This window comes from Sturnus vulgaris, chromosome 10 (genome assembly GCF_052056855.1).
Source record: "Sturnus vulgaris isolate bStuVul1 chromosome 10, bStuVul1.hap1, whole genome shotgun sequence".
NCBI classification, from domain to species: domain Eukaryota; kingdom Metazoa; phylum Chordata; class Aves; order Passeriformes; family Sturnidae; genus Sturnus; species Sturnus vulgaris.
The window spans coordinates 6,484,745-6,511,011 of record NC_142252.1 but is presented as its reverse complement, the minus strand read 5'-3'; the positions used below and the strand labels follow the sequence as shown (position 1 = coordinate 6,511,011).

The 26,267-nt window shown below is 44.1% G+C and overlaps 1 protein-coding gene across 1 annotated transcript in view; it reads right to left on the bottom strand.

Moving 5' to 3' along the window:
- Window positions 1–7,851: 7,851 nt before the first annotated feature.
- The window catches only part of INPP5D (inositol polyphosphate-5-phosphatase D), a 54,645-nt gene continuing 36,229 nt past the window's right edge, over window positions 7,852–26,267 (bottom strand). Inside the window, exons 7-28 of the mRNA XM_014879521.2 lie at window positions 26,142–26,222; window positions 25,894–25,965; window positions 25,497–25,620; window positions 24,297–24,403; window positions 23,687–23,789; window positions 22,631–22,827; window positions 21,769–21,886; window positions 21,212–21,308; window positions 20,029–20,167; window positions 19,249–19,357; window positions 19,006–19,094; window positions 18,788–18,869; window positions 17,547–17,636; window positions 17,272–17,385; window positions 16,059–16,141; window positions 14,945–15,032; window positions 14,096–14,245; window positions 13,253–13,346; window positions 12,916–13,023; window positions 12,144–12,413; window positions 9,635–10,208; window positions 7,852–8,891 (exon numbers count right to left, since the gene is read on the bottom strand). Of these exons, the coding sequence (XP_014735007.2) occupies window positions 8,889–8,891; window positions 9,635–10,208; window positions 12,144–12,413; window positions 12,916–13,023; window positions 13,253–13,346; window positions 14,096–14,245; window positions 14,945–15,032; window positions 16,059–16,141; window positions 17,272–17,385; window positions 17,547–17,636; window positions 18,788–18,869; window positions 19,006–19,094; window positions 19,249–19,357; window positions 20,029–20,167; window positions 21,212–21,308; window positions 21,769–21,886; window positions 22,631–22,827; window positions 23,687–23,789; window positions 24,297–24,403; window positions 25,497–25,620; window positions 25,894–25,965; window positions 26,142–26,222 (2,892 nt within the window). The 3' untranslated portion in view covers window positions 7,852–8,888. The remainder of the gene's footprint in view (window positions 8,892–9,634; window positions 10,209–12,143; window positions 12,414–12,915; window positions 13,024–13,252; window positions 13,347–14,095; window positions 14,246–14,944; window positions 15,033–16,058; window positions 16,142–17,271; window positions 17,386–17,546; window positions 17,637–18,787; window positions 18,870–19,005; window positions 19,095–19,248; window positions 19,358–20,028; window positions 20,168–21,211; window positions 21,309–21,768; window positions 21,887–22,630; window positions 22,828–23,686; window positions 23,790–24,296; window positions 24,404–25,496; window positions 25,621–25,893; window positions 25,966–26,141; window positions 26,223–26,267) is intronic.

The following is a 26,267-nucleotide window of genomic DNA, read 5'->3' as shown; positions in this document are numbered from 1 at the left end:
CCCGCTGGGTGGGGTGATGGCAGTGCCACGCGGGGCCGGGCCGGAGGGGGCTTGTCCCGTCACAGCCCGAGCCTTCCGCGGTCACACCGCTTGCACATCAGTGTTCCCGAAGGGCCGGCGGCACTGTGTCGTGCCAGTGACACTGGCAGGACTTTGGTGAGGTGAAGGGCTGGTGCCCGTGTGGGAACGAGAGTGTCCGACCTCGGCAGTCACCACCACACCTGCCTGCCACTGTTAAAGCCCGAGTGTTACTGTGAGTGAACATTAAATATTTATTAACGGCTCCACATATAGTATTGTACTACACTACGCAAATACGACACACCTGCAGTGCCATTTGTTGAGTGGTCTTTGTGCTCACAAGACAGCACCACGCCCCTCATGGCTTGCCGCGGATCACGGAATAACGGGATGGGGTCAGGCTGGGAGGGCCCTCAGGGGCTCTCAACCCCTGCTCTAGCAGGGCCATCCCAGAGCACAGGGCATAGGATTGTATCCAGAGGACTCCGGAATATCCCCTGTGAGGACAGTCTTATCTGAGAAATCTGTTCGGGCCTGGGGCACTGCTCTGGGAAGAAGTTCTGGCTCCTTTGCGCAGGAACTTCTTAGGATCAGTCCCTGCCTGTTCCTCTGGTGCCATTGCTGGACCCCCAGAGCAGAGCCTGGCTCTGCTCGGAGCCCTCCCTGCAGACAGGGACAGACGAGATGAGGGCCCCTCTCGAGGTGAGGCTGAACAGCCCTAGATCAGCATTGTAGGAGGGGGGTGGTGAAATGAAATGGAGCTTGAGGCTTTTTGGAAAAACTGCTTAATTTGGAACACGGCAGAAGCTACTATGCAATAGTAGCTGCATTCCCACCTTCTGGCAAGCCTCAGGTCTCTAGCAAATGTAAAAATCCATAACAACTCACTCCATTGCTCTGCTTTCAACTGCTTAATGATAGGAAAGATGTGTGCTAATGTCTTTACAAACAATTCGATGGGTGAACGTATGGGTGTTAATGGGTCTTAAGGTCTCTGCTTTGGGCAGCGGGTTCCTTACCGGGCCCAGTTTGGCTCCTGAAACAGAAAAGGGTCTGCACAAGGCTGAACTTCTGAACGTTGGGGTAAAATGCCAGGGTCAAGAGGGAATCTGTGGAAGGCGGTTCGGCAAGGCTGAACCTTCCTAGCAGCTCAGACTGGGGAAAGGAAGAGGGCACCACGCAGCCGGGAGTTTGGGATAAAAGGAGGCTGCACCTTCTGAAACCCCGGGAGAGAAACTGCACGGAGGTATGGCCCAGTGGACTCTCTCCCTTTTTTCGAATAAAGTTGAAGGACTCCTCTTGTCTCCTTTTCGGACATAAACCTCTGGCATTTGTGAATTTTCATGACATTAACTGCCTAAATAATGTGTTAGGTAACCATATTACTGTAATTTAATTATAAACTGGGCAGAACTCATAATGCTTCTTGTCTTGGACTGCCTAAATTGCCTTGTTTTTCTTTTGAGTAAATGAATGAAGATGCAATTATGAAATTGTAACAGCGTGAAATATATGATTCACTAGATTATTAGACTGGAGGAGAGTGTGCTGCTGGTTAAGTTAATAATAGTTCATGCACAGTTCTGTCTTATGAAGTACACAATGAATGCACAAGGTTGTGTGTGTAAAGCCAAGTGTAAGCACACAGCCTATTTCATTATACTTACACATTACAAATTCAAATTAGTTGTTTAAAAACCTGAAATCACCTGTTACTGTGTGAGAAACAAGTTAATGGGAATTGGCTTTTGCAGGGTATTATACGAATTGGTATTAAATATTATAAAGTTGTTAATGATATGTGCTATAAAGTGGTTGATGTTGTTACAGTGGCCTAGTTGTGAGGATGGTTTTGTATGTTGTAATGTGGGTTTATGAGTTTATACTGGACAGACTGTTGCTGGCCAAACCTTCGAGACACGACATTAAAAGGAGTAAACTTCATTCAGTGATAACCCTGATGACCACAGTGACAAAACTACATGGTCACTGAAAAGAGTCACATGGGGTGAGACTATGTAAAATCAAAATAAACATGCATAAAGCTGATGCAATACCAGAGGTATAAAAGGTGGAGCTGCCGTTTTGTGCAAGAGCCTCTGGCATTTGGCCACACTCCCAGAGCTGTCTCTTTTGCTTTGCAAATTTTTTTATTGTTCTAAATAAAAGTTTTATAACTCTTTCCCACTCGGGGTCTGGGTTGTTTATAGTAGCTGTAAGGTTAAGTCCTAATTCTACAGCTATAGTCACTGAACTCCTGAAGGGCAGTGCTGAGAGAAATTCATCCTGTCAAATCTTCTTCTCTACATCTTAATCCTTTGCAGAGAAAGAGGAAAGCAACTGAAGCATGAGGAAAAGAGAAAGCAAAAATACAGAAATACAGACATCAGACTCAGTAACTCCTCTCTGGAGCCTTTTACCTTGGCTTTAATATATAATCAGCCCCAAAGTGCCTCACTGTGTTTGAAACTACCAATCCCCTGCTTTTTTTCAGCCCCTCCAAAAACAAATCCTTCAGCTAATCTTTGAGAGCAGGCTTTTCTCACTAAAACTGGGAGGGAAAATAATTGTCACTAGTTCTTTCAGAAGGGCAGGAAAATAATCAGTATGAGTAGAAATTACATGGGGAAAAATATGTGTCCTCAAGCATTAGATAAATTAATTATTTCAAACATTGCATGTTTTACTGTTTACAGCAGCTGCTAGAATGGTCCAAGAGAAGTACTTAAATTAATTGTCATCTGTATATGTTTGAATTTATAAAAATCACACTGTTAGAGATGTCTACCTCTCTGTAATCTGTGATTTCTGTAGTGGGCAGGACATCCTGATTTTCTTTACAGTACCTGCTAACAATGCTTTTTCCACTCCAATACAATATTCTTAAATATATCTGAGATTTCTGGAAGTCTTTCCAATAGCACATCCCTGCTCCATGTCATCATCTGTCATCCTGCTCTCTTTTTATATCCAAATGAACACATGACAAAACAGCTTGTTCTGGCTGAAAGTGGCTTCTTCATTTGAAGCACCTTTCTCCCACCAGCAAGATTAAAAATCTGGCAATTTGTTCAACACTCTAATTCAGGAGTAAAAATTTCAAACTACCAACAAATTAGCCTGCTTTTCAGAAAGCTCCTTCTGCAGTGAAGAAACTGTGCCTCCAATGAATATTGCACTCCACATCCATAGAGGGAAAAGCAGGACTTCTGGTGGAGGCATGTCCAGCTTTAGCCAGCATATATCAGGAAGAACTGTGAATGTCAGAGTAGCTCAGCAGGAATGACAAATGTATATAGGAGATTTGATCCAGAAGAAAGATTTGGACAGTTGGAATTGTTTACCCTAACAAGGAGAAGACTTATGGGAAACATGACAGCACTATGTAAATATACATGTAAGAAAATTAAGACAATGTCCTGATCTGCTTGTTCATATGTGACAAGATTACACTGAAAGGGCCTAAAGTGAACCCAAAAAATGGCCACTAGACATGAGGAAGGGCTGGTAAAAGCTGATGAAGCTCGAAACAGGCTGCTTGAGGCAGATAAGAATGTCTTCTGCTGAAGGTTTATAAGGCCACTTGAAAACATGGGGAAGGATTTTGTAGCTTACTCTTTGCTGGTGTGGTGAATGGATTGCAGGGTCCCATCAGGGCCCCCTCCAGCCCAGTTGAGATTCTGAGCTGGCTGTGTTGTGACTGACACTCAGGTGACAGACAGATCCCTGCTCTGGGGTGAGTGGAGCAGTTTCTGATGGGATGTTTCCCTGAAGCTTGATGCTCAGATTCACTTACTTCCTTCACTACTTCCTGACTGGGAACCAGAAATATTAATTTTCCAGAAAGATGCTGATCACCAGTGTTCTTCCCATAATTATGCTCAAAACACCATTTTCGAATTCAGCGTTGATTTGGATCTTCAGTTTACCTTTGAAAAGAGGGAACATGTCCCACACCTGGTTACTTTCTTTGTACTTCAAGTCATAACATGAAGATGCAAATTACTGTGGAGTATGGAGCAGACATAAATTCTGTGCTAACTCTCCATCCTTTCTGTTGCAAAGGTCTCTTTTTATTTTCCGGTCTCTTTGCTGCCTTTACTTTCTTCCCTTGTCTGACCTGTTTCTGTGGGAGAGAGCTTTTACCCTCCTCCCTTCTGCTGAGTTCCCTCTCCGTCCACAAAATCTTTCTTATTTGCTTTTCTGTAACCTTTCTGCATGTTGCTGGACACCTTCATCCATTTCCATCCTCACTGCATTCTCTCTTGAGCCTAACATTTATTGCCCTGTTCTGTGCCATCTTTATTAGTTATGATATAATTTAATACTTCATGATAAGAGAGACTAATTTGTTTTCTATGTAATCTAGACCAGACGTTGGGAAAAAATGCAGTAAAGTGTTAATAATAACTGTAATGTGTAGCAGATTACCATCCCTGGCACAAAATGGTCTCAGTTAAATAGAACCACACAAGTATGGAATAGCTGAGTCTGGATGGGCCTCTGGAGATTCTCCAGTCCAAGCCCCACATTCAGCAGACCCATGTCTGATTTTTGTGATGGCTTCTACAATACTGGGGTTTGTAAAACAGTTCTGAGCAGTTTTCTGAGAGCTATAGAAGAATGTAAGTTTTTTATCTAAAAGGGTACACTGAAATATCCTTTAGTTCAGCCAACTTGGGAGCTAGAGCAAAGATAATATGCAAATAAAATTAATGAAACTGAATAATGATAATGAACTGAGAACAGAAGTTCAGGGAAATTTGGTGATGCATAATGAGATAATGCTTTGTGATGATACATAATAAGATAATGCAGAAAAAAATATAGCAAATTACAGTAGGCACAAAGAAATCTCTCTCTTCTGTCAACCTGGGATTCAACTCTGAAAGAATTTTTAAGAAACTTCAGTAGTTTAACGCAAATGCAATCTTAAAATACTTTTTATTAGGAGCCTCATTTGAAACAACACCATGCACACACTGTGGAGTTAGGAAGATCTTTTTCATATTCATGTGAGTAATAACTTGATGTTTGCTTACATGTATATTTAGAAAGAACATCTTGTACCTCTGCAGCTAACACCTTTCCTGCACATTGAAAGGAGTATTTGGATTATTCTATAGCACTAGCATAACGAATCCTTCCGTAGGCCTGCAGGAATGCCCTGAAGACTGCAGCAGCCCTTTGGTGGCAGGTGTGACCAGCACGTGAGACAGTCCCAGCTGGGCACAGAGAACAGGCCATTGAGCCTGTCACTAAATACTTCAGTCTCAACATGAGCACCACACAGATGTAGCTGATTTGGCTGATGATCGAAAGGCTTGGCAGCACCCTCACTTCCCCAAGCCCAGCCCACTGGCTGCACCTTTGATCTGTATTATCAGCAAGGAACATCACAAACGACAGCAGGGACAGAGTCTCATTGGCAAATGTCCCACAGGGGAAAGTGTTCATTTCTCTCAGGAAGAGATTAAGGAAATAAAAGCAAAATATCTGGGTATTGTCTATTTCCAATCCATCTGCTGATACTGGTTAGGAGATCTCTGGGAACTGTCCTGCCTCACCTTGGTCAGTTAGTCCTGACACCCACAGTTTATTCATGTAAATATCTGAGCCTTACAATGTTATAAAAACAAGGAGCTTGCTCTGGGGATGAATGAATTAATTTCTGGACAATGCATCTCTTCAATTACATGGGTTATTACTGTATTATCACAAGGACAACAGGAAAATGTCGTAAAATTTTAGCAAACTTTTCATTTTAAAAACCAGTGGGAGGATAGTGACTAAATGGTGCTTGGTCCCAGTAGATTACAGGCTTAAGCAACATCATTTCTAACATCCAAATTATTCTTTTGCTATTTTGGAGAAACTCAGCTTAATTTGGTTTTCCTTCTGTTTTTCCTCTTCCTTGAGCCATTTTCTCTAAGATCCTGCCTTTATCAGGAAGAAAAATGTGTCACCCACAGCATCTTAGGTAAAGGTTTAAAGGTTCCCTGTGGTGGTTGTACACTGAGAGGACAAGGAAACTGATGTTAGGTGCAACAGGTGCAGGCAGGAAATGGGGGGTTTAAAACTTACTGTGTTCTGCAACATTACATCCTGTAGCTGGGAACTTCAAGCATTTTTCACAGCTGGGTCTCCATGGAAATAAGTACAAAAAGACTCTAGCTATTTTAAGAACTTAAAATAAAGGACACTGGAAGGTTATGGATAGATAATACATCTGGGGGAAATCAGTACATTTTTTGACAATTCATATCCTTCAGTTCATGTCTTTTGCTCATACTGCCTGTACCAACTTAACTGGACAGCAGCAGAGAGGGTAGAGAAATGTGCCTAGTTTGGAAAGAGGGGCTGAGACTCAGGGATGTCAGAGAAAGTAGCAGCTTGTGTTCAGTTTTGCTTTCACGTGGTAAAACCAGTAGATATCATCTTTGAGGCTTTGTGACAGAAATTAAAAATTAAAACAAACAGAAGCACCAGACTTATTTGTTAAATTCAGTTTTTTGATATTCACATCTGCCAAGCTCCCACAGCTGTTGTTACCTCTTCTACCATCCCAAGGCACAGCCAGTCTGGCCACAGAGACAAGTACTGTGTAGTGTCTCACCACCTGTCCCACTTTTCCACTCTGTGTCTAAGCTGTTCACCTGAGAAGACTCATCTAGAGAGGCTTCAGAAAGCTCTTTACAGAGCCTTCTTTTGAACACTGTCCACTCGCACAAAGCCTGGTAGCATTTGCCACCATTCCATCAGACTATCCTTGGAACCTCAAGTGGGTAGGCAATCCATTTTTAGCATAGGAATAGGAATGTATTTTTTTTTCTGCTGGAAACTTGGAAGAGAGCTGCTTTTCTCCCCCAGCAACACGCCTTTCTAAAGGGCAGACCAAATTAAGTACCTGGATAGATTTTTATGCTTCAGCAAGTCCAGTGCTCTCAAACTGTCTGCAAATCTGTGCACAATTTAAGCAGCATTCCCAATTAAGAGAATGTTTACACAGAAAGCTATATGTTTTATATCCAGCTTTTAATTTCTAAACTTTGGGGAATATACTTTATCTTTTACAGTTTAGGGAGTCAGGGATAAAACAAAAAATCTAAGCTTGTCTCATTGTTAAGAAGTTGTTAGTTTTTTTTTTATAGAAAGCTCGTCCCATTTCCATCTCCACACATAGAAGAATACAACCCAGAATTACTGGGAACTGATCTAACTCTCTGTATTGGACAGAAAGCTCACCTGCTGCAGAGAGGTTTCACTGGGTGGCCACACAAGGCCTTCTGCAACCTGGAAAAATGAAATGCTCCCCAGGACAATACCACAGTTACTGAACTTATGGCAATTGCACAGAGAGTGTTCTGGTGAATAAAGCAACAGGAATGTAAGCTCATGCTCTTTCTTGCTATTTGTAGGTTGGAGAGGAGCCAGGTGCTTCAGTAATGATGCCTTGAAACTCCAACCTGCATGGCACAAAATCATCTCCTCTTGAAAGGTTTCTACCTACAGGTTGTCCTCTTCCACCCATTCTCACAAGCCTGTGCTTGGCCTCTTCTCCTCCAGTAAAATTACTGTACCTTTTCTACACTCACACAATTATTAACTTTACCCGCTAACAGGTTCTGTAGTTTTCAAACCAGTTATATCCACAAAAGGTCTGTGCAGACAGACAGATGCATTCTCAGCCATCCTTGTTGTGTTTTCCCTGCTGTCTTTGGTACTTTTAGTGTTTTCTCTGGGCAGGGACTACTGTCACTAAGCAAGCTGGTGTAACACTCACCTAGAGCTGAATCACGTGACAGGCAGTTCTGAATTAGCAATAAAGAATGACCAGAAAGGTGACTATTTTATTATTTTTAAGTAATCAACATAGAAACAATAGCAGTGATTAAGTCACAACAGGCTTAGCCTAATAGTAACCGCAGCATTAATACTTAACACAAATATAACAGAAATGACAAGTGTGTTAATATTATTCATTCTCAGTCAATGAACAGAAGTGTACAGTAAGGTCAGCATTAATCTATTAAGAATGCTCCAAAATCAGCTGGCCAGTCTTTCAAAGCAGAGTGCTTGCTGCCAGAGTGCTGCTGTCTGCCCCTCCAGGCAGCTGTACTCCTGGGCTGCCATGGGCCCTTCCTTGTCCCCTGTTTCTGCGTGTGGTTCTGGTGTTTCCCTCTGTTTGTTGGGGTATTAAAGCAGGGCCTGCTTGAAGGAAAAGGAGCCGCAGTGCCATGGGCCAGCCCTCACTTGCTGTGCCCCCCTGGGTGGTGGTGCAGGGATGCACCTTGAGCTCCAGGCAAAGCTGGCTCCACTGGGAGTGTGTGACCTGCATCAGTATGTGCTACTCAGATTCTTACCCACCCTTCCTGACCTCCTTGCTCCATGGATGGGACATGCTTTTGGAGCTGTACCGCTTTTAAGATACTTTCTTTTATGTATCACTCTTTAACAGGAATCCTGTAACACAAAATAGAAATCTTGCTTCTGTAGGAAGAGGGTTCTTTCAATGCAGCCCTTCCATCTCCTAGTCCTTGTACCGTACCGTCCTCTTTTCCAAAACATTTACTAATGCATGTACTTGGCCACCCACATTTTAATGGAAGTACCAAAGTGACACTCAGAAGAATAACTTGCATTTGGTATTGTATTGTGGTCCTGGCCCCTCTTGGTCTGAGCAATGTAGGATAAACTTCTCAGCTAGAACATTTTCATAATCACAGGGAGGGCTACACCCTCAAAAATAAAATTCCTCAGTCTTTTTTAGAACCAGACTAGAGGACATCAGTGTGAACAAAGCAGTAGTCTCCATCGTTCTTCCCATCAGGATTCCTCCTCGGGTACCACTAGCTGCTGTGTCATGTTCACTGTAGAGACAAGAGAAGACATCAGCTTGTATATTGACAATTCTGCAAGTTTTGATGGAGATGGAAAAGAAAAAATCCTACAGCCTACTCAAGTGGGCTTTTTCTCCCAAATGCGCTTATTAAGGCCTCCCTTATTCCTTCTCATACAGCTCTTACATTCTGTTGAAAGAAAACCCAAAAACCACCACCAAACTACAACAAATAAACCCACCAGTCCAGGAAAGTATGTGTCTGATTATTTCTGTACAGGGTTCAGTAGTGGTTTTGGACACACTGTTCTAAGGTGCTGTTTATCACTAACTACTAACTACTTTTAATCATCTTCTTTCTTACTTACAGCAGGGAAAATCCACTGCCCAATACTACAGATTTGTGCTACCAGGCCAGGATCAGACATTTTCAGGAACAGCACAGTATGCCCAAAACAAGACATAGCAAGGCCCTGACTATTTGCATTCCTCTTTTGCACCACCAGGCTTAAACAGTCCAGAAAAAGGTAAAACTTCTTGCAAACCTAAGGCCATAGTTTCCCAACATGCCAACCTCTGCAGCAATACTGCTTTAGTATATTCCCTGGAACCCTCTGCTCTGCAAGCCCTGTAGGTTTGTGGGACTGCACTGAGCTTGGATAGGAACCATGGAGTGAGGACTTAGTGACTAAGCCAATCCTACTCCAGTTGCAGTGACATCACAGCCCATAACAACTTCCACCCCACTTCCTTCCCCCCCGTTGAGTAACGCACCGGTGTAGTTGTCCTGCTGACAGGGCCCTCCTCCAGCCGGTGCTTCCCGGAGTGCGGCAGCTCGGAGCTGTCCCGATAGTCGCGGCCCTTGGAGTTCTGCATGTCCAGCACTGCCCGGCTCTTGGAGGGAAGGGGCGGCTTCTGCTGTCCCTGGATGCTCAGGCTGACTTCAGCCCTTGATGGCTTCACGAGTTTTTTGAGTGGTGCCGAGTTTTCCAATGGTGGTGTGATCTTCAGTTTGCCTTGACTCTTTTCCCCTGGATTCTTTTCTTCCAGTTGGCAGGAGGAGGTGTAGGACCGGAATCGCTGTGTGGGCACCAGGAAAGGTGGTGATGGCTGTTTGCCAGAGGTTTTGCTGCACTCAGGTTCCTGTGGCTTTGTGAGATGACAGCTCTGCTCAGGCAGTGGTGGCTGCTCTTTCCGCAAGGCCTTGGGATATTCCTGCTCTTTCTTGGGGGCCACCTTGCCCTTGGAGCTCATGGAGCCATACAGTGGGTTCTCAAACATCTCTGGCCTTTGCTGCCCCTCCTCCTGCAGCAGAGGCTCTGCTATGGATTTCCCCACATCAGGCGGCCTACAGTCATGGAAGTAATGTGAAAAGGAGACTTGTGAAGAGCAGGCAACAGAGTCACTGACTGATTTAGAGAGGACATGAATAGTAAATGAGCGTGAGCAAATTAAACTGACTACCTAAAGAGGCAACAGGAAAACAGTTAAACTCGGGAAGAGACAACAGAAGTGTGCATTGTTTTTACTTTGATGACAACGAAGAGTAGATACACATAGCATTGTGTAAACTCCCTGCTAGGTTACTGTCCTGTCAAAGTGGTGTTTGGCTTCTTTTTGAATGCAGATAAACTACTGAGCCAAACTGTGCCAGGTTCTTTGATGACTCTGCAACACACATAAATCTGAATTTGAATATTAATAAGAATCTTCAGATCTGGCAGAGAAGATGGAAATGGTTGTCTAGAGGCTTAAAAATAAGAGCTCACATCATACTGTGGCATTTTACAACTAGGTCAATCTCCTCTTGCTACCAATGCAGCATGGTATTCCTGAGGAAGAGATAAATTTCCTTAATGCACACAAATGCAGAGTGTAAGAATAATAGCTCTGCTGTAGGCTGAGACAATCCGTGTGCATTCCCAGCAGAGGGCTTTGAGCTGCAGCTCAGCCTTGAATGACAGCACAGCTATACAATGGAACACAGCAGGTCTTATGAGTTTGGGTCACTCGATCTGATTTGGCCATGCTTTCACCTGCAAAGTACTTAAAAGAATCAGCCACAATATCACTGAGCAGAGTAGAATAGAGGTGAGTGGCACATGTTCTTTGGGTGTCTTCAAATGAGCTGTGTTCATCATCTCAAGCTCTTCTCTGGAAGTCAAGTGCAGGAAGGAGCAGAGAGCTGAACCATGATGGAGCACTGGTGGGTACAGAACAGACCCGAGCAGTGCTGGCAGCTCTGGCTCCTGTGAGTTTTGACTTTCCAGAGTGCCACATCCATTTACCAGGGAGCTCCAGCCCAGCTCACAGAGCAGCTGTCTTGGCTGTGAAGAGGTCTGCAACAAGGACACAGACTGCACACATGCACTAGGGTGAAATAGCCTCATCACCTCACTAAGCTGGGAAGGGATGAGATATTTTCAGTTGCCAGTGGAAATTCTATATTGACACTTGTGACAGAGGCAGTACATGGAGTGTAGCTGCTGCAGCAGCTGGACATTTGTATAGTGCCGGTAGAAATTCAGTGAAAGTATTTCACGTATAACACACAAAGGACCTCTCCTTCCCATCCAGGGGAAGGGTCTATGCCACACTCTCCTCTTTTCTTCTTTGTCATTACAGTCAACTATGTAGACTTCTCTCTTCTTCTGGTAGAAGATTAAACCTACATATATCAGGCTGAGACAACTGGATTGTTAAGTCTGGAGAAGATTCCAAGGAGTCTTCACTGCAGCCTTCCAGTGCCTAAAGGGGACTTGCACAAAGGAGGGAGAGTGCAGATAGTGACAGGACAAGGGGGAAGTTTTAAAGTAGAAGAGGAGGGATTTAGGTTAGATGTTACGAAGAAGGGAGCTGAGGCCCTAGCACAGTGAAGCTGTGGTTGCCCCATGCCTGGAAGTGTCCAAGGCCAGGTTGCACTGGCTTGGAGCACCCTGGGATAGCAAAAGGTGTCCCTGCCCATTGCAGAGGGTGGAATGAGATGAGGTTAAGGTCCATTCCAATCCAAACCATTCTATGATTCTAAGATTCCATTATTTAATTGTAAGTTTAACTCATTATCTTTGGCTTTCCTTTCACAAAAGTCTGAGGAACTGCTACACTAGTTTTCTTTGAGTATATAATGTCTGCACTTGTGACCTCCCCTTATCTTTCTAATTCTAGAAATAAATATGTAAAGAATATGTTACACTTTGAACTCTCTAAACAGGTAATGAAACAGTGACTGTGCAGAATGACAGGAGAGAGAAGCCCAGCCTCAGAGCAAAGCTGAAACACTCACTGATACTCTTGACTCCGAATACAAATGCTTCTGTTTGCTGTAGGCTGGAGGGATGATTTTGGAGATAGAGGTGACAAGGAGGGTGATGTGGAGGATGACTGACTCTGCCCCATTAGGGAGGTGTTCTCTTTGGACTGCTGTTCATAGTTCCAGAGGGAAGGTGCCTGCTCTGATGAAGGTGTCTGCTTAAGCTGGGAGGTTGCAGATAGCTGCTGAGAGAAGGCAGCCATGCCCAGGTAGTTGGGATTGCTGATGTCTGTGGGGGTGGAGCTGCTCAAGAGAAGAAATATTGTTAGGGAGGTACATGCACAAATACACTTGGGGTTTTTTGTCTCCCTGCCAGCTACAAAGGAGTTAGTGCCCACTGACTGCTTAGATTCAATACCACCCACTTTTTAATTTTTTTTTTGCCACTGTTGCTTCAGAATCAGGGACTAAGTGGGAGTCCTGTTAGTGCCTCACTACCCTCGGTCACTGGAGAGGAAGCAGCTGGGTCAAGACCACCTCCCCCACCTCCAAAATAGTTCCTGTGGCTGTGGCAGATGTTTCCCTTTCCAGGCTGCAGAGAGCACTCAGCTTCTGCAGCCACATACAGGGGCTGTCCTGGGTTTCTGGGCCCAGACAGAAGCTGCTTGCAAGGAAAAGCCCCAGTGAAAACAGGTGAAAGGACAGCCTCACCCAGACTCATTCTATGACTCTTGCAAAGGAAAAGCCAGGCAGTTTGAGGATAGCTTCCCACCCCAAGCTCTCAGAGGTAATGTGGGAAAGTTACCGTAAAGTATCCTCCTTGGCCAGGCTGTCTGTTGAAGGCACAGCACTCCCCCAGTGGCGAGCGATGGCTGCTGCCTCTCTGGCCATCAGATTAGTAGATTTTGACTTTCTGTTGGAAATAAAAGGGCTGTTTATAAGTGGGTGCAGGAACGTGGTCTGGCTAACGCATTCTCAGATTTTGAAGCTTTGGACACAGGAGCATTGACCAGTCCTGTCCAGAGAGCCACAAAGCAGCTTCCCAGTGGTCAGCACACCTGTTGATGCTGCTCCCAAAGCAAACCCAACTTTGCATTTATAGTGCCATTTTCCTGGAACTGACTTACTCACTTGCCCTTTACCTGTTAGTCTGATCCCAGTCTTTGTTAGGGTCTAAATTGCTGATGCTCTTTGGTTTCTGACCAGTGATTTCATCTCGTTCAATCTTGACAAAATCTGAAGGAAAGAAGGGGCACACGTATCTCCAGAGTCTGCCTGCTCAAGTTTTCTGTGTTCTCATGTTCATTAAGGCATGTCTCTGTCCATCAGAGTGATGGACAGTTTTAAACTGTTGTTACTGTTACATTTTCAACTGCCCACTAATACATGCCATGTCTTGTTGACAGAGGAAGAAATGTGTATCATGAAATACAAAGGTCATGACCCACCAAACAGCCACATATAGCCATTTTCCCATTGAGAATAATTGTAAATGTCATGAATCATTGTAAATGGCTGGTTCTGTACTCTGAATGAGAACAACAGATAGCAAAGTGAAAGAAGAAAAGTTTCTGCTCTTCTAAGTAAGAAACTGTTCAATGAGAGCCCAACATAATCTTTGTTCCCCAGGATGACTGGAGCAGGGAGAGCTTGGCATGGAGTGTGTCATGTCACAAGTGGAAGTAAGGTATCCCCCCCATTCAGTAAAACCAGTGCTGGTGACAGACAGGGGGCTCTCTCAGCCTGCTGAATTTACCTGAATGATGAAAAACCCCAAGGAATCAAATAGTTCTGTCTTCCTGAAAGAGTACAGGTATGCTCCTGAGAGCTAACCATACTCACAACTCCTTGCACTCAGCATCAAAAGCACTCTCTGTAACTACAGGCACTGCAGAAATAATTTTCAATTCCTTGACAGTTATGAAAAATCCTTTGAGGTGAGCATTCTCTAGCATGAGCATTGCAGAGATGATGACATTCCTTACCATACAGTTTCTCTCTCTGTTTTCCTTGTGACGTTTGTAACTTGATTTCACCTTGGAAGACCCCTGTTTTCTCTCCATGGTGCGTCAGCACAGTATGGATAGGAGCTAAGGATTCTGTTGCTTCTGTTCGCAAGGCAATGCAGCCTTCCCCTAAAAGACAACAGGGAGACAATGAGGCTGAGACTGAGAAACTAAGCACTGAAATATTTTGCACTACCAATGCACTGACAAGTCTGTGATCACAGTAAGGAGCATAGTATCTCCTGAGAAATTAGGGGCATTTATTTCACTTCATGTATGTGTGAAGGATTTGGGCATTGAAGATACCTGTGGGTAACTTCAGGGTTCTGAGCTTCCACTCGTGGTAAGGAAAACATGAGCCTATGGCTGCTGTTGCTATTAGTGGGATTTAGGCAAAGAGCCTTCTGTGGGCAAGGACTGCAGTCTCTGGCTGGTGAGAATCTGGGAGCCACAAGCACAGCCAGATACTTTTCTGTAGCCAGGAGAAATGCCTCAAGTAAGTGCAAATGAAACAAGATTTGTATGTTCTGAATAAATGCATTTAAACATGCTGAATCCCAATTTAGTTCCTGTAAAGGACTTTCTTTTTTAAACCACTGCTCTTCCAGAGCTGGTAAAGCTCACACAAGTTGTTGCTTTGAGTTCATATTCCTCTAATCATAATTATTTCACAAAATATTGCCCACAGTGTATTTCTGTGTATGTTGAGATCTAAATCATAGATGTTCAGTCTATAGGAGTTACTTCTGTTCTCTCCCACTTTTTCAGCGGTTTGGAAGAATCTAAGTAGATTTTGACTCATCCAGAAGTTTAGAGCTAAGCACTTACCATAAGATTCATCACTGTCTGATGACTTAATGCTTATCAGGATATGTTGATCCAGTAGGTATTCCGGGTCTGAAATAATTGGAGTCAGCTGCAAAGACAAGTTAAGGTGGGTCAATACAACAATATGGTTGACAGGAGCACACTTCTCCCTGGGACTCAGTCCCAAATGAGGAAAGCTCGGCTGCATAAACCCATGAGGGTATCATGTCACCTCTAGGATTAGCCTCTGATAATATCTGGATATCTGTGGTAGAAGGCTGCATTCTTTGAATCCCAGCACAGTAAATGGAATGCTGCAAATCTGATACTCATGGGATGAGTTGCAGTTTTCTCCTGTAGTTCAGGACTGAAAATTGCCTGAAGAGGAAGGAATCTGGGCTCTGATTACAGTCTGTTCCCAAAAATCTATCTGGCTGTAGCTGCAGATACTTTACTGTATCTGTAGAGCCTTTCCCCAGTGTCTCGGTGTAAGGCACTCTTTCCAAAGTCAGCACTTCTTCTGGGCTATTTAGAAGGGTATTGACATGCACATTTGCTCCAAATCCAGGAGCTCCTGTAGTTCTTTCAACTCCCACCGTGCCAAGAAATGAAGAACAGCTCTGATCTCAAGGACAGGACTTGTGTCTGACACTGACACACAGAACACTACTTCTAGCCACTGATATACTTTTTAACACAGGTAAAAAATACTTAATCAACTTTTCTAAAATATATCAACAGAAAGTTTTGTCTGACCAGGCAAGGAAACTCTAGGGCAGAGTTACTCTTTAAGATGTTTTATTTTCCATTTAAAACTTTCTAAAAATGGGCCTGCTCAAACCAGTATTATGTTCACTAAAAAGGTGAGAGAAAAGTCCTGGTCCTGAACGGCATAATCACACCAGCAAAATTCTTGATAGAGATGTAAGTATACAGACATGAAAGTCCTTTCCTGCTTACAACATACTTTGTTTAGCTTAAGCCCATCCTGCATTCTTACAGTCCGTTTGAGTGTAAACAAGACCACAACAATATTCTTGAAAATATTTATGAAAGTAAAAGACCTAACATTGCTTATGTGATGAAAGTGGAAGCTTCTCTTCCATATGAATATGGAGGTATAGTCCCAGTTTACCTTTGGAAGTGCCTCGACAAACTTTACCACAAGCTCCCCTTCATTTCCATCCTCATTTTCTCCTTCCTGGCTCTTTACAAAGCCTGCAAAGGGAAAAGAAATTAGTTTACCAGGAGGGAGACAGCAAGAACTGGGCTACAAATCCTCTTCACTATGTCTCCAAAAAGCCTACAATTATTTTCCTACTTGGGTACAAATTTTAAAAGTATTAAGAAGCTTAAAGTCTGAGCTTTGGATGAATTTTTACACTGTAAATTTGCAAGTTGTTTTGCTAGAGCACTGTTAAATGGTTTCATTTTGCAGTTAAACTTGGCACTAAGGAGCTCAGTGCATACATGGACCAGAGGATAAGAACATGACAGCTCTTCCTACGCCACTCAAGATAGCATACTTTTGAAATTCTAATTTAAGATTCGTAATACACTGTTTCCATAGAAATTTATGCAAATTTTGATACAGCCAAAAAAATAATCTTTTATGGAACTGTCTTTGACACAGCGCTCTGACATGCGATAATGTGATGAAGCATCCACCAAAGGCTTGCTGTCCCACTTACAAGAGCAGCACTGTGATGGGAAATTGCTTTAAAAAACCCACAGCAAGGGCACGTAGGCTTGTGTTACATAAACAGCTGAGATTCAGCCCCACAGCATGGGCACAGGCAATGAAATCTGCAGTGCTGCAGGGTACACAGTCCCACTTACAAAGTCACATCACTAGCATTCGTTTCCCTTTTAGCTGATCCTCTGACTTATTCTTCGTTAAACCAGTTTAATTCAATTATTTAAAATTATTTTTGTTAGCATAATGCAGATGCTTTATGTTGAAATCACCTGATCGTTTGTTGCAGGCACAATTAGAAATTTAATCAATCATGTCTTTGCTATGTAGGCATTTTCTCTTTGACAAGCAAGAACAATATATGTTTCCCATCAAGAAAGAAGTTATCAGATTGACAAACAAGGTGGAAAAACTGTTGGAAGGCTACATGTCTAAGCACGGATCAGAGCTACCGTGGCTGTGGGGTTTGGATTGTATTGCTGACAGTATAGAATGTCTTGCAAACTACAGTAAATCTTTAGGACATCCCTTTTTTTGCATTGGAACATATGATCCACATAGCTATTTTTTTAGATCAAAGCAAGAAGCAGGAGAAATAATCCAAACTTGCAGAAAACTTTAACAGAAACAATAAAGATAGGCAAACCCATACTTTCTAAGCAGCTAGAGTGAAACTCAATGTAGAATTTGGTCTGGGACTTGGTCTTCAGAGTAGCGTAGCAGTGCAGGAACTCTATCTCCCCTTGGGAATCTGTGTATTTGGAGTCTAGGAAAGAGGAAGGGAAAATAATGTCACTTTCAGCAGGAGATAAAGAGAGGGCATTTTTGAATGGACTCTTAAGGGATCAGCTTTCTCTCAGCATATACAAAGCGCTGCATTCTGTACCCCAAGGTGAAGATGGCACACATGCACCCAACCTAACTGACCATTCTTGGAAACGAACTGTGAGGTGACTCCCACTTCAAAGGTGGCAAACACAGGACTGTGGTCACTTGTCATGATGTCAGTGGTGCAGCCTGCCAGAGAGAAAGGGAGGATGGTTACTGCCCTGCTCTGGGGAGATCACTGCCAAAGAAATCTTATTCAGTAATTTTTCAGAGAACATAACAGTCTCTCTGGTAACTGTCTCTAGTCAAAAACATTCCTCTACATAAACTCATGTCAGTACACATGAATGTAACTCTTCTGTCCAAATACAGAAAGATTTGGTTAAGGGACACCATTTTACTGTATTGTTTTGTAGATGACTGCCAGTGTTAGATTCCTCCAGTATAAGAAACCCTTACAGGCTTCCTGGTTACCTCTGCAACACGCACAGCTAATTATAGCTCTAATATGGCAGGAAATCACAGAGAGTACACTGGTGCTACTTCACTGTACAAAGCAACTCCTGGCCCAAGGTTAACAGTGGGAGAGCAAGGCCTGATTGGATCTAAGCACACTGAGTTCCAGCAAACACAGTCATCCCCGAGGTGCCTATTCAACCCCACAGCTCATCATCATGGGCTCTATGATCAGATCAGCTGCCTTATCCCTGAGAGACTTTCACAGCCCTACTCCCAATCCGTGCATAGGAAGCAATGAACAGCATACTCAGATGCTCAGTCCTACACATGATCGATGGCATTTCAGGAACTGCTATTTGAGTCTTTTATTAAACAGGTTTTGTGGGCTTTTTCCTCTTTCCTGCACTGCACTTCAGTGATGCTTCTCAGCAGGAAAGAGAACAGGCTCTTGGTACCACACAGTTCTTCTGGAATATGATTTGATACAAGAGATTTGTTTGCAGCTCCAGTCTGCAGACTGGACTGTGCATACAGGGTCTGTCCTGCTGGCACTCACTGTCAGGAGTTCCTGGTAGTGACTGCACAGGAAAAGTGGTGGTTGCTGCCAAGAAATAACTGGCGTAGAATGATCCTACAGCATGGCCTAAAGTTGGACAGCTGCAACTGTCCAGGTGGTGTTCTGCATATAAAAGAATAACAGAATGAATTCTCAACTCTGTAAGGTTACAGACAGAGAGATTTTGGCTCCCCTCTGCCTGGCTTAACATCAGGTCCCTCTATGCTGAGTGCCTGGCAGTGCAGGGAGATCCTACAGACTCTGTTCTGAATCATTTCCGTTTCAGACTGGTTGCCTTGCTATTGACAATCTGTTCTCCACCCACCATAGGATTGACACACAACGTGCACCATGGGGTAGGATTTCCAGAGCACTCGATCACACCAGGATGGCAAATTGTACTTCATCTGCAAACCAAAGGAGAAGTAATGTCAAGAAGAATGGAAAGGGCCAGTTCACAAAAGAACAGGAAATTGATTCACCCAAGTACCATATATTTGTGTCAAGCCATATACCTCTGAAGGAAAATCAGTTTTCACCTACCCCTGTAGCTTTTTGCTTGGTGTAAGCATACTTCTCCCGGGTGCCTCTCTCAAAGCGGTAGGTTGGAGCAAAAGTAATCTCCTCTTCCTCTAAAACAGGGAAAGAGCTCTGTTACAGCTTGGCCATTGGGAACTCTCACCTGGGCAAGAGAGCCATTGCCCTGTACATCCTGCCCATGCTGAGGCTGGCAGAGAAAGTTGGTGCATGTAGCAGAGGAACCTGCCAGCCAGTGCAGGATCTCACCGAACTGCAGGAACACCTTTTCGTCTCTTCTCTCGAGGAGAAGCTGGTCAAAAGCCAGCAGCTCCGGATACTGCTGCTGCCTGATCTTCTGGATAATATTCTCTGCTTCCTGCCAACAGGGAAACAGCAGAGCTGCAGATGATGCAAAACCTTCTTATAAATACTCCCTTCATCAGTAAACTGGTGAGCGTTCTTGAACTGTTTGACAGAATTGTAGCCCCTGCCACTTCCCCACCCTTCCCTTCACTGAAAAGCCCCAGCCTCTGTTGTGTGGCTGAACATTTGTCTATCAAAACAGGTATTGAAATGCCCACACATCTCCTACACAAGAACACACACACTCACAACCACATGCACATCAACACCGAGCTTGGTGTTTTCTCCCACATACTGAAACCTATCCAGTATTTATGATGGCTAGCCTGTTCCTGAAGGCCTGTTTGAGCCATTCCAAGCTCACCAACCAGAGCAGAAAGGCAATCTCTGGACTGAGCCATTCAGGGACAGGTACTTGTTTTCAGTGGGGAGGAAAGTTGGAAAGTTTGGGGAACCAAGGCTGCCTGAAGCAGCAAAGTGTCCCAGATGGCATTCCTGGGTCCATTAATCCTTGGAGAGGGCAGGGGGGATTTCCTACTCTCCCTCAACTGGGGCCATATTCACACCCTGGGGGTCCCTTCTGTCTCCCCTCTTTTTGCCATGTTGCCCTAGATTGGAAGAAGAGAGCACTCCTATAGCAACAGAGTGTGCTGTCCCTGCAGGGCCTCCTGCAGCGTCCCGCACCGTCGGGGGCTGTTCCACACGGTAGTTCAAGTCTCCCAGCCAGAAAAGATGAGTAAAGCGATGAGTGATGTTAAATGGACTCAGTTTCTTATCTCCCAGTGTCAGGAAGCGCAGGATGTTCGTGTAGTTCTGGTTGCGTCTGTCAAGACAAGAAACATCTGCCTGACATCCTAAATTGCCATGCAATTTCCAAATGCCTGGGATGGCAGAGGCTGCAGCTTTACCAGGCAGGAGCTGCTCCGATTCAGCAGCTACAGAGGAGCAGATCAGAAACTGAGAACTTGCCAGCCCAGCAGACAGACCCAGGGAATGTTCTCCTGGAGCCACTTCTGCTGCCTTCTGGGGCCGTGCTTTTCTGAGCTACATGTCCTAAAACCCCAGCATTAGATTGTTTCCTTCAGATTTCAGCAGCAAACACTGATTTTGGCAGCTCTTCCAGGCTCTGAGGAACCCTTCCATAGAGGTTAACTTAATCAGTAGCAAAGACCCTGTGCAAAAATCCCACACCATCTGTTTCCTGGACTGGGAAAGATGACAAGGCAAACTCTTCATTTCAAGTTCTTTCACTTTCCAAACTACTCCTTCCAACTGATCCAGCTCCTCCCAGTGCGGGCACTGATCTCCCAGTGGTGTCAGGATATTTTTCTTCAAGTCCTGTGCTGACCAGAACCTGCCTAATCCATGAACACTTATTTCACAGCTGGGTATAGAGAATTAGTCACTGCAGGGATATTCCTGTTCTACATCTCCCTCCTGGTATTCCTGAGGCATCTTTCTCAGCTGTGTCCTAGGGTTTACAGCACTGCCTACAGCAAGGAGGAAGACAGTCCCCTTCAGCACATTTTGGGATGGGAAAAGCCTTCCCACATTTCTCCAAAACACTGTAGATCATGGAACTGCTTACCTCATGCAGTGGATTTTCATGACAGGTCATGCAAGTGTTGTGTGAGTCTTTTACACTTGGCTCTGAAACAATTTTGCCATCCATTTCCCCTGCACCCATGTGGTATGACCACATAGCAGAAGTCCCTTGTTTAAATGCCCTCCCAGTAGACATTAAACAATTTTTTATTGGTGAGGAAAATATGTTTGTGCCTGTCTGGTGGGTTCTCCTTCCAAACATGGTCCAGAGAAATTCACCCTGTCTCAACAGCCATTTTTGAGAGGGGAGGATGTATCTTACCTGTGTTTCTTTTCACTTCCTGAAGTCAAATGGCTGTTTACAAACCCAAAGGAGGTTCCATTAAACATGAATGACACCCCCACTGCTCCTTTATTACCTAGCAAAAGGGAAGCCAAAAATGACAAAAAATTAATCTACTTCCAGGCTGAGTCCAGCAAATATAATAAAGCACCTAGCACATGTTAAGTGAAGTGGAAGATGAAAAAGAGAAATAGACTTAATCAGCACAGAAAAAATTAACTGCATACAGCACAGATTGTGGGAACAAATTTTTAAGGGTGCTAAAAAAATTAGTTGAAGGGAGAGAAGTGCAACTTCCTTGTGAAACCCAAGAAAGAGCAATCCAATAGCCAGTCAAAAGTGTTTGCTAGGAATATAAATATGTATGTGTGCTCTAAGTATACACACAAATAGATTTCCCCTCTTACAGGGTGAAATGCAACCAGTGGGATACAACTTCAGGAATTATGTTGCCCAAGGAGTGTTGTAGAAGGAGAGCTGTTCCACGTGGGCTGAGCAGATCACAGCTGTCTGGGCAGGACCTGCCCATGCCTCACCCAGTGTGTTTGCGATGCCGGTCTTCACATTGGCTGTGGAGATATGGCTAATGCGGTTCTCATGTTCTGGCTTGGCCAGGACAACGATCCTGATGTTCCAGAGGGTATGGATGGCTATCTGCAGGAATGGGAAGGGTAGAGGTTATATTTATACAAATACCTGCCAAGCTGCACTGTGGCTGCAGCCTTCCTGATTCCTTCGATAGCACTTCTACAGAAATTCTTGTGCTCAGGATATATTTTCAGTCATTTTAATCAATGCAGGAAGGAGAGACCTTGCTATTTTCTAGTTAATCTTTGGATTGTCTTGCTTGCACAAAATAGTTCCCCAATCACTGTGAGAGTTAGCTTTCCATATATACTTAGATTTGTTCCTTGAAACAAATTCTTTCACTGAAACCCAGGAATGTCCAAAGCTGGTCTTAATAAGGTTCATTTTCTCTTATGACTCTGCCTGTGTACTGTTACATCCTACTTCAAAAGTGTAATAGCCTAGGGTGAGATCTAGGCTACAATTAACTCTGGAAGTTTAACAGTCTCTTCCTTTTTGAAAGTCAAAATAACACTAGCACTTGACTTGAGTGCTCAACATCGACCCTTGCTCCTAGGCTGGCAGGGTCTCTGCTCTGGCAGTGGGGGGTCACTGTCCATAGCAACAGGTCCATCTAGCCAGCTCCAGGAGGGCATCTTTTGGAACTCAGACATATTCAGTTCACTCTCCCTCACCCAAATGCAATGACAATAAAGGGAGGGAAAGGGAGGAGGTACAGGCAAAATCCCACTTATTCCTATCTCTTTTATTTGTACAACATGTACACCCTCATCTCCCAAGTTCCATGCAATAGCTGGAACAACCCCTCACCACTTTGAAGCTGATACTGGTGATTTCCTGCAGAGATTGCCTTAGGGTCTCCAGCCATTCCTTCTCTCCCTGGGGATCCTCCTGGGTGCCAATCACATAGATGTCATGAGGGATGTAGTCAGCAGTGTCATCACGGGTCCTCCCCTGCCCCTTGGAGAGGAACCAGGAGGTGATCTTCTTTGGGGCTGGGGCCGCACCTTTTATTAACACATCAAACACCAAAGAAGTCAGATCATGTCCTGTCAAAACCAGGATGAAGATAACACATGGGGACAGAAATGATGGGCTTTACATCTCATATCACTTTTGTACTGATGCGTAAAGAGCAAAGGCACTTAAGGCATCAGTATCAGCCAGGGCACACTATTCTAAGATGACAATGATGTTTCCCTCATCTGAGTCACTGACAAAGGAGTGATTCTGCTTTGATCACCTTCCTCTTGTTCATCAGCCTTCCAAGGCCAAGGCTAGTCAGGAGGAAAATCAGGGAGCTGTACTCCTCCTAGCCTGCCACTACCTTCACCTTATTCCTTAAGGATGGCCAAGCACAGACAGCTCAGCTCACAGCAGCTGAACCAGACTTCTGTCCCAAAAGGGAGAAAAATAACCTATATTCCACTGTCCTGAACCACATCCTGTCCCTTTCTCTAAGTACCACAGAATCTCAGCTGTCTTCCCTGGCTAGGCATGAACTGTCCTTAGTCAAATGAGAGCAGCTGATGAGCAGTTTGTGGAATTGATCTTGTCTTTTCTGCAGGGTGGAAGATGATGTGCACTGCTGCACCAGCTTTGTGCCAGCCACAATTCCCTGTCACTTGAGCAGTCCTTCAGTACCCAACAGAGACAACTTCACGGTCCTTTGAGTGGAACCAAGAGAAATATCAAACCACATGCAAGAGTAAGTTTAGATATCAGCTCTTCCCCTGTCCCAGGAAGAGGACAGCTCTGGGGTACAGACCTGCCATGGAACATAGAGAGTCTGGAACTCGTCATGGCAGCTGAGCACACCTTTACACAGTGTGTGAAGGAGTGCCCATGGCAGGAGGGAGCCCATACCCATATTCCAGGTGCCAATGAAGATGGTGATCATATCAGGCTCTGGCTGCTCCGAGTGTTTATTCTTCATCTGCTGCAGAAGCTGGCAGAACCCTTCTCTCTTCTAGACAGGGAGGAGCAGAGAAAATAAATGAGATACTTTAACTCCTCTGACATGACCTCTTGAAAAACCAGCTGAACCAGGAAATTCCCAGCACACTTGAAGAGCAGATTAGCTCTGCACTATCCTGAAACCTTCCATCAGGCTGCCTTTCCTATGGTGCTTTTTTAGGCATTTAGCTTGTGCATTGCTTTAACAAATGCTGAGCTGGTCAGAGAAAAACCTTTTCTTCCCTCTTTGTCTATATGAACCTTTTCACAGTGGCCATCTCAACTCCTTGCTTCTCAGTGCTTGCTGTCTTCTTGCCTCAGTGACAGCATTTAGGTGTCCAGTATCTCCCTTTAGAGTGTACGCTTGCTCATTTTCTGGATGTTTCCAGAACAAAGGAGACATTTATTTTTTACAAGGGCAACTACTGTCCTTCAACAGTTCCACTTTCTAACAAGAAATGTTCCACTCCCACCTGGGTACCCATTCCAGGCTGACAGGAAGGAAACACCATGTACGTACCTTGGAATCAGAAAAAACATATTCCTTCCGCTGTGTTTTTTCTTTTTCTGTTTCCAGAACAATCACCAGCTTGTTTGGAAGCTTCTGGGACTTGATGAGCTGCAAGACTGAACAGAGTCTGGGTGTCACGAGCTGCAGTCATTGAAATAGGGATCCCACCAAAACGAACAGAACCCTGCTAAAAGGCTTGGGATTTACATGGTCTTTTCTATCTGTGCAGTTTGCCTTGCAGACCTACATTTTAAACTTGCTTAATCCTGTTCCCAACAGGAACAGATTTGGACACCAAGTGAATAGGACCTCCAAAACTCTTCTACTTGGAGCTCTTTTCCATCCCAAGTCTTGCAGTGTGAAATGAAGCCTTAACTTTGTGCAGGCAATCCCCCTGTATCCTGAGCCAGGCTACATGTGTTTCTTCTCCATCTGTGAAAGAGGATGTAAGACCTCATTTGGTGCTAAAGGTGATTCCTCCCATCTAAAATAGCAGCTAATTATTATGAACACCAGGTGGAGAAAGCCATGCATGAAAGCTCATCTTTTCAATTACTGCCAGCAACAGGTTGATTTTCTAGCAGGAGAGAGCCCAAGGGCATCATCTACTCTGTCACAAATCTCTCTGTCTCAACTTCAGTGAGCTGTCTGTTCAGAAAGACAACAGGGAAAAGGGGAAGTTGTTTGAATCAGGCAATCACAGACCAAACTGATATTGCTGGTGGTGAGACATACAATGTATTGTACATACAATCTATGTACAAAACATCAAGTAAAATTCACTGAAAAATGTTACTGAAACTGAGTGGCCTTTTACCATCAAAAATCATCACAGAAGTCAGCATGTTCCTGCAGAATGCTGGGGTTTTTTTCCAAGTGACATTGCTTTTCAGAAGAAAAATGGTTCTATTGCAACCAGCTCTATGGGGAATCTCCTACCAAAATCTGCCCCCTTGCAGTGCTGATTCCAGTGTCTTCATTTAGACCTGGAGACTGGGTCTAAAACAATCTGTGAAAGTTAGTTACCCCAGTACTGAGATATCTGAGATATCTTGCTGACTGGTGTTTATGCAGCAACCAGGACTTAGCAGAATTCCCTGTCCTCTGGGCCAAACCTTGCCCTGGGTGGGGCTGAAAGGGAAACCCCCCCTTATCATCCAGGGACCCAGAGCCTAGTTCAGTATTTGCGACATTAAGCTGACATCTTACTTTTCTTGTGGGTATAAAACTTGTCTTCTGGACCATCCTTGGATCTCTTGATGATTAGTTTTCCCATTTCCACATCCACTTTGAGTTGCATTTTTGAGAAAATTCCTAGGGAGTCAGTTTTCACCTAAGGGAATACAGAGAGGTTTTCCATGAGGAACCTTCTATACTTCAGTCACATGTATAACAAATATAGCACTTCCCTCAATTCGTGGACACATATCATTATGCCAGTCTCACCAGACATCTCTTAGGCATTTTTGTGGTGCCAAATAGCATCCAGGAATAGCTGTTATCTCTGTGGCAGCACAGAAGATTTCCCAGGAGCTGAGATACTGACATAAATCTGCATTACCGTCCTTCCACATTATGATCAGCATCGTTATAGGAGTAAATTTACCTCAAAAGTGACAGGGGGGATAAGGGAGCGCCGGTGTGTTGAATCAGGACCTTCAATCAACAGTGTTTTCACCTGTAAAATAATTACGTGTAATTCATTGCATTTGGTGATTCTGCACTACACTGAGAGTAATGAAATCAGAACAAAGCAATCTAACTGTGGCAGAGCACTGCACTGATGATGAACAAGAAACAAACTAGAGACAAATGAGAACAAGATGATGATATAAAATAGCTTGAAAACCCTACCTTTTCTTCAATAGAAGACAGCAAAGAAATCAGCTGGTTGAGTTTCAATACAATATTGACTGGACTTGCTTCACCAAGCATCTGAAATCACAGCACAGGAACAAAAAGAGAGAGGGAGATGGGTGA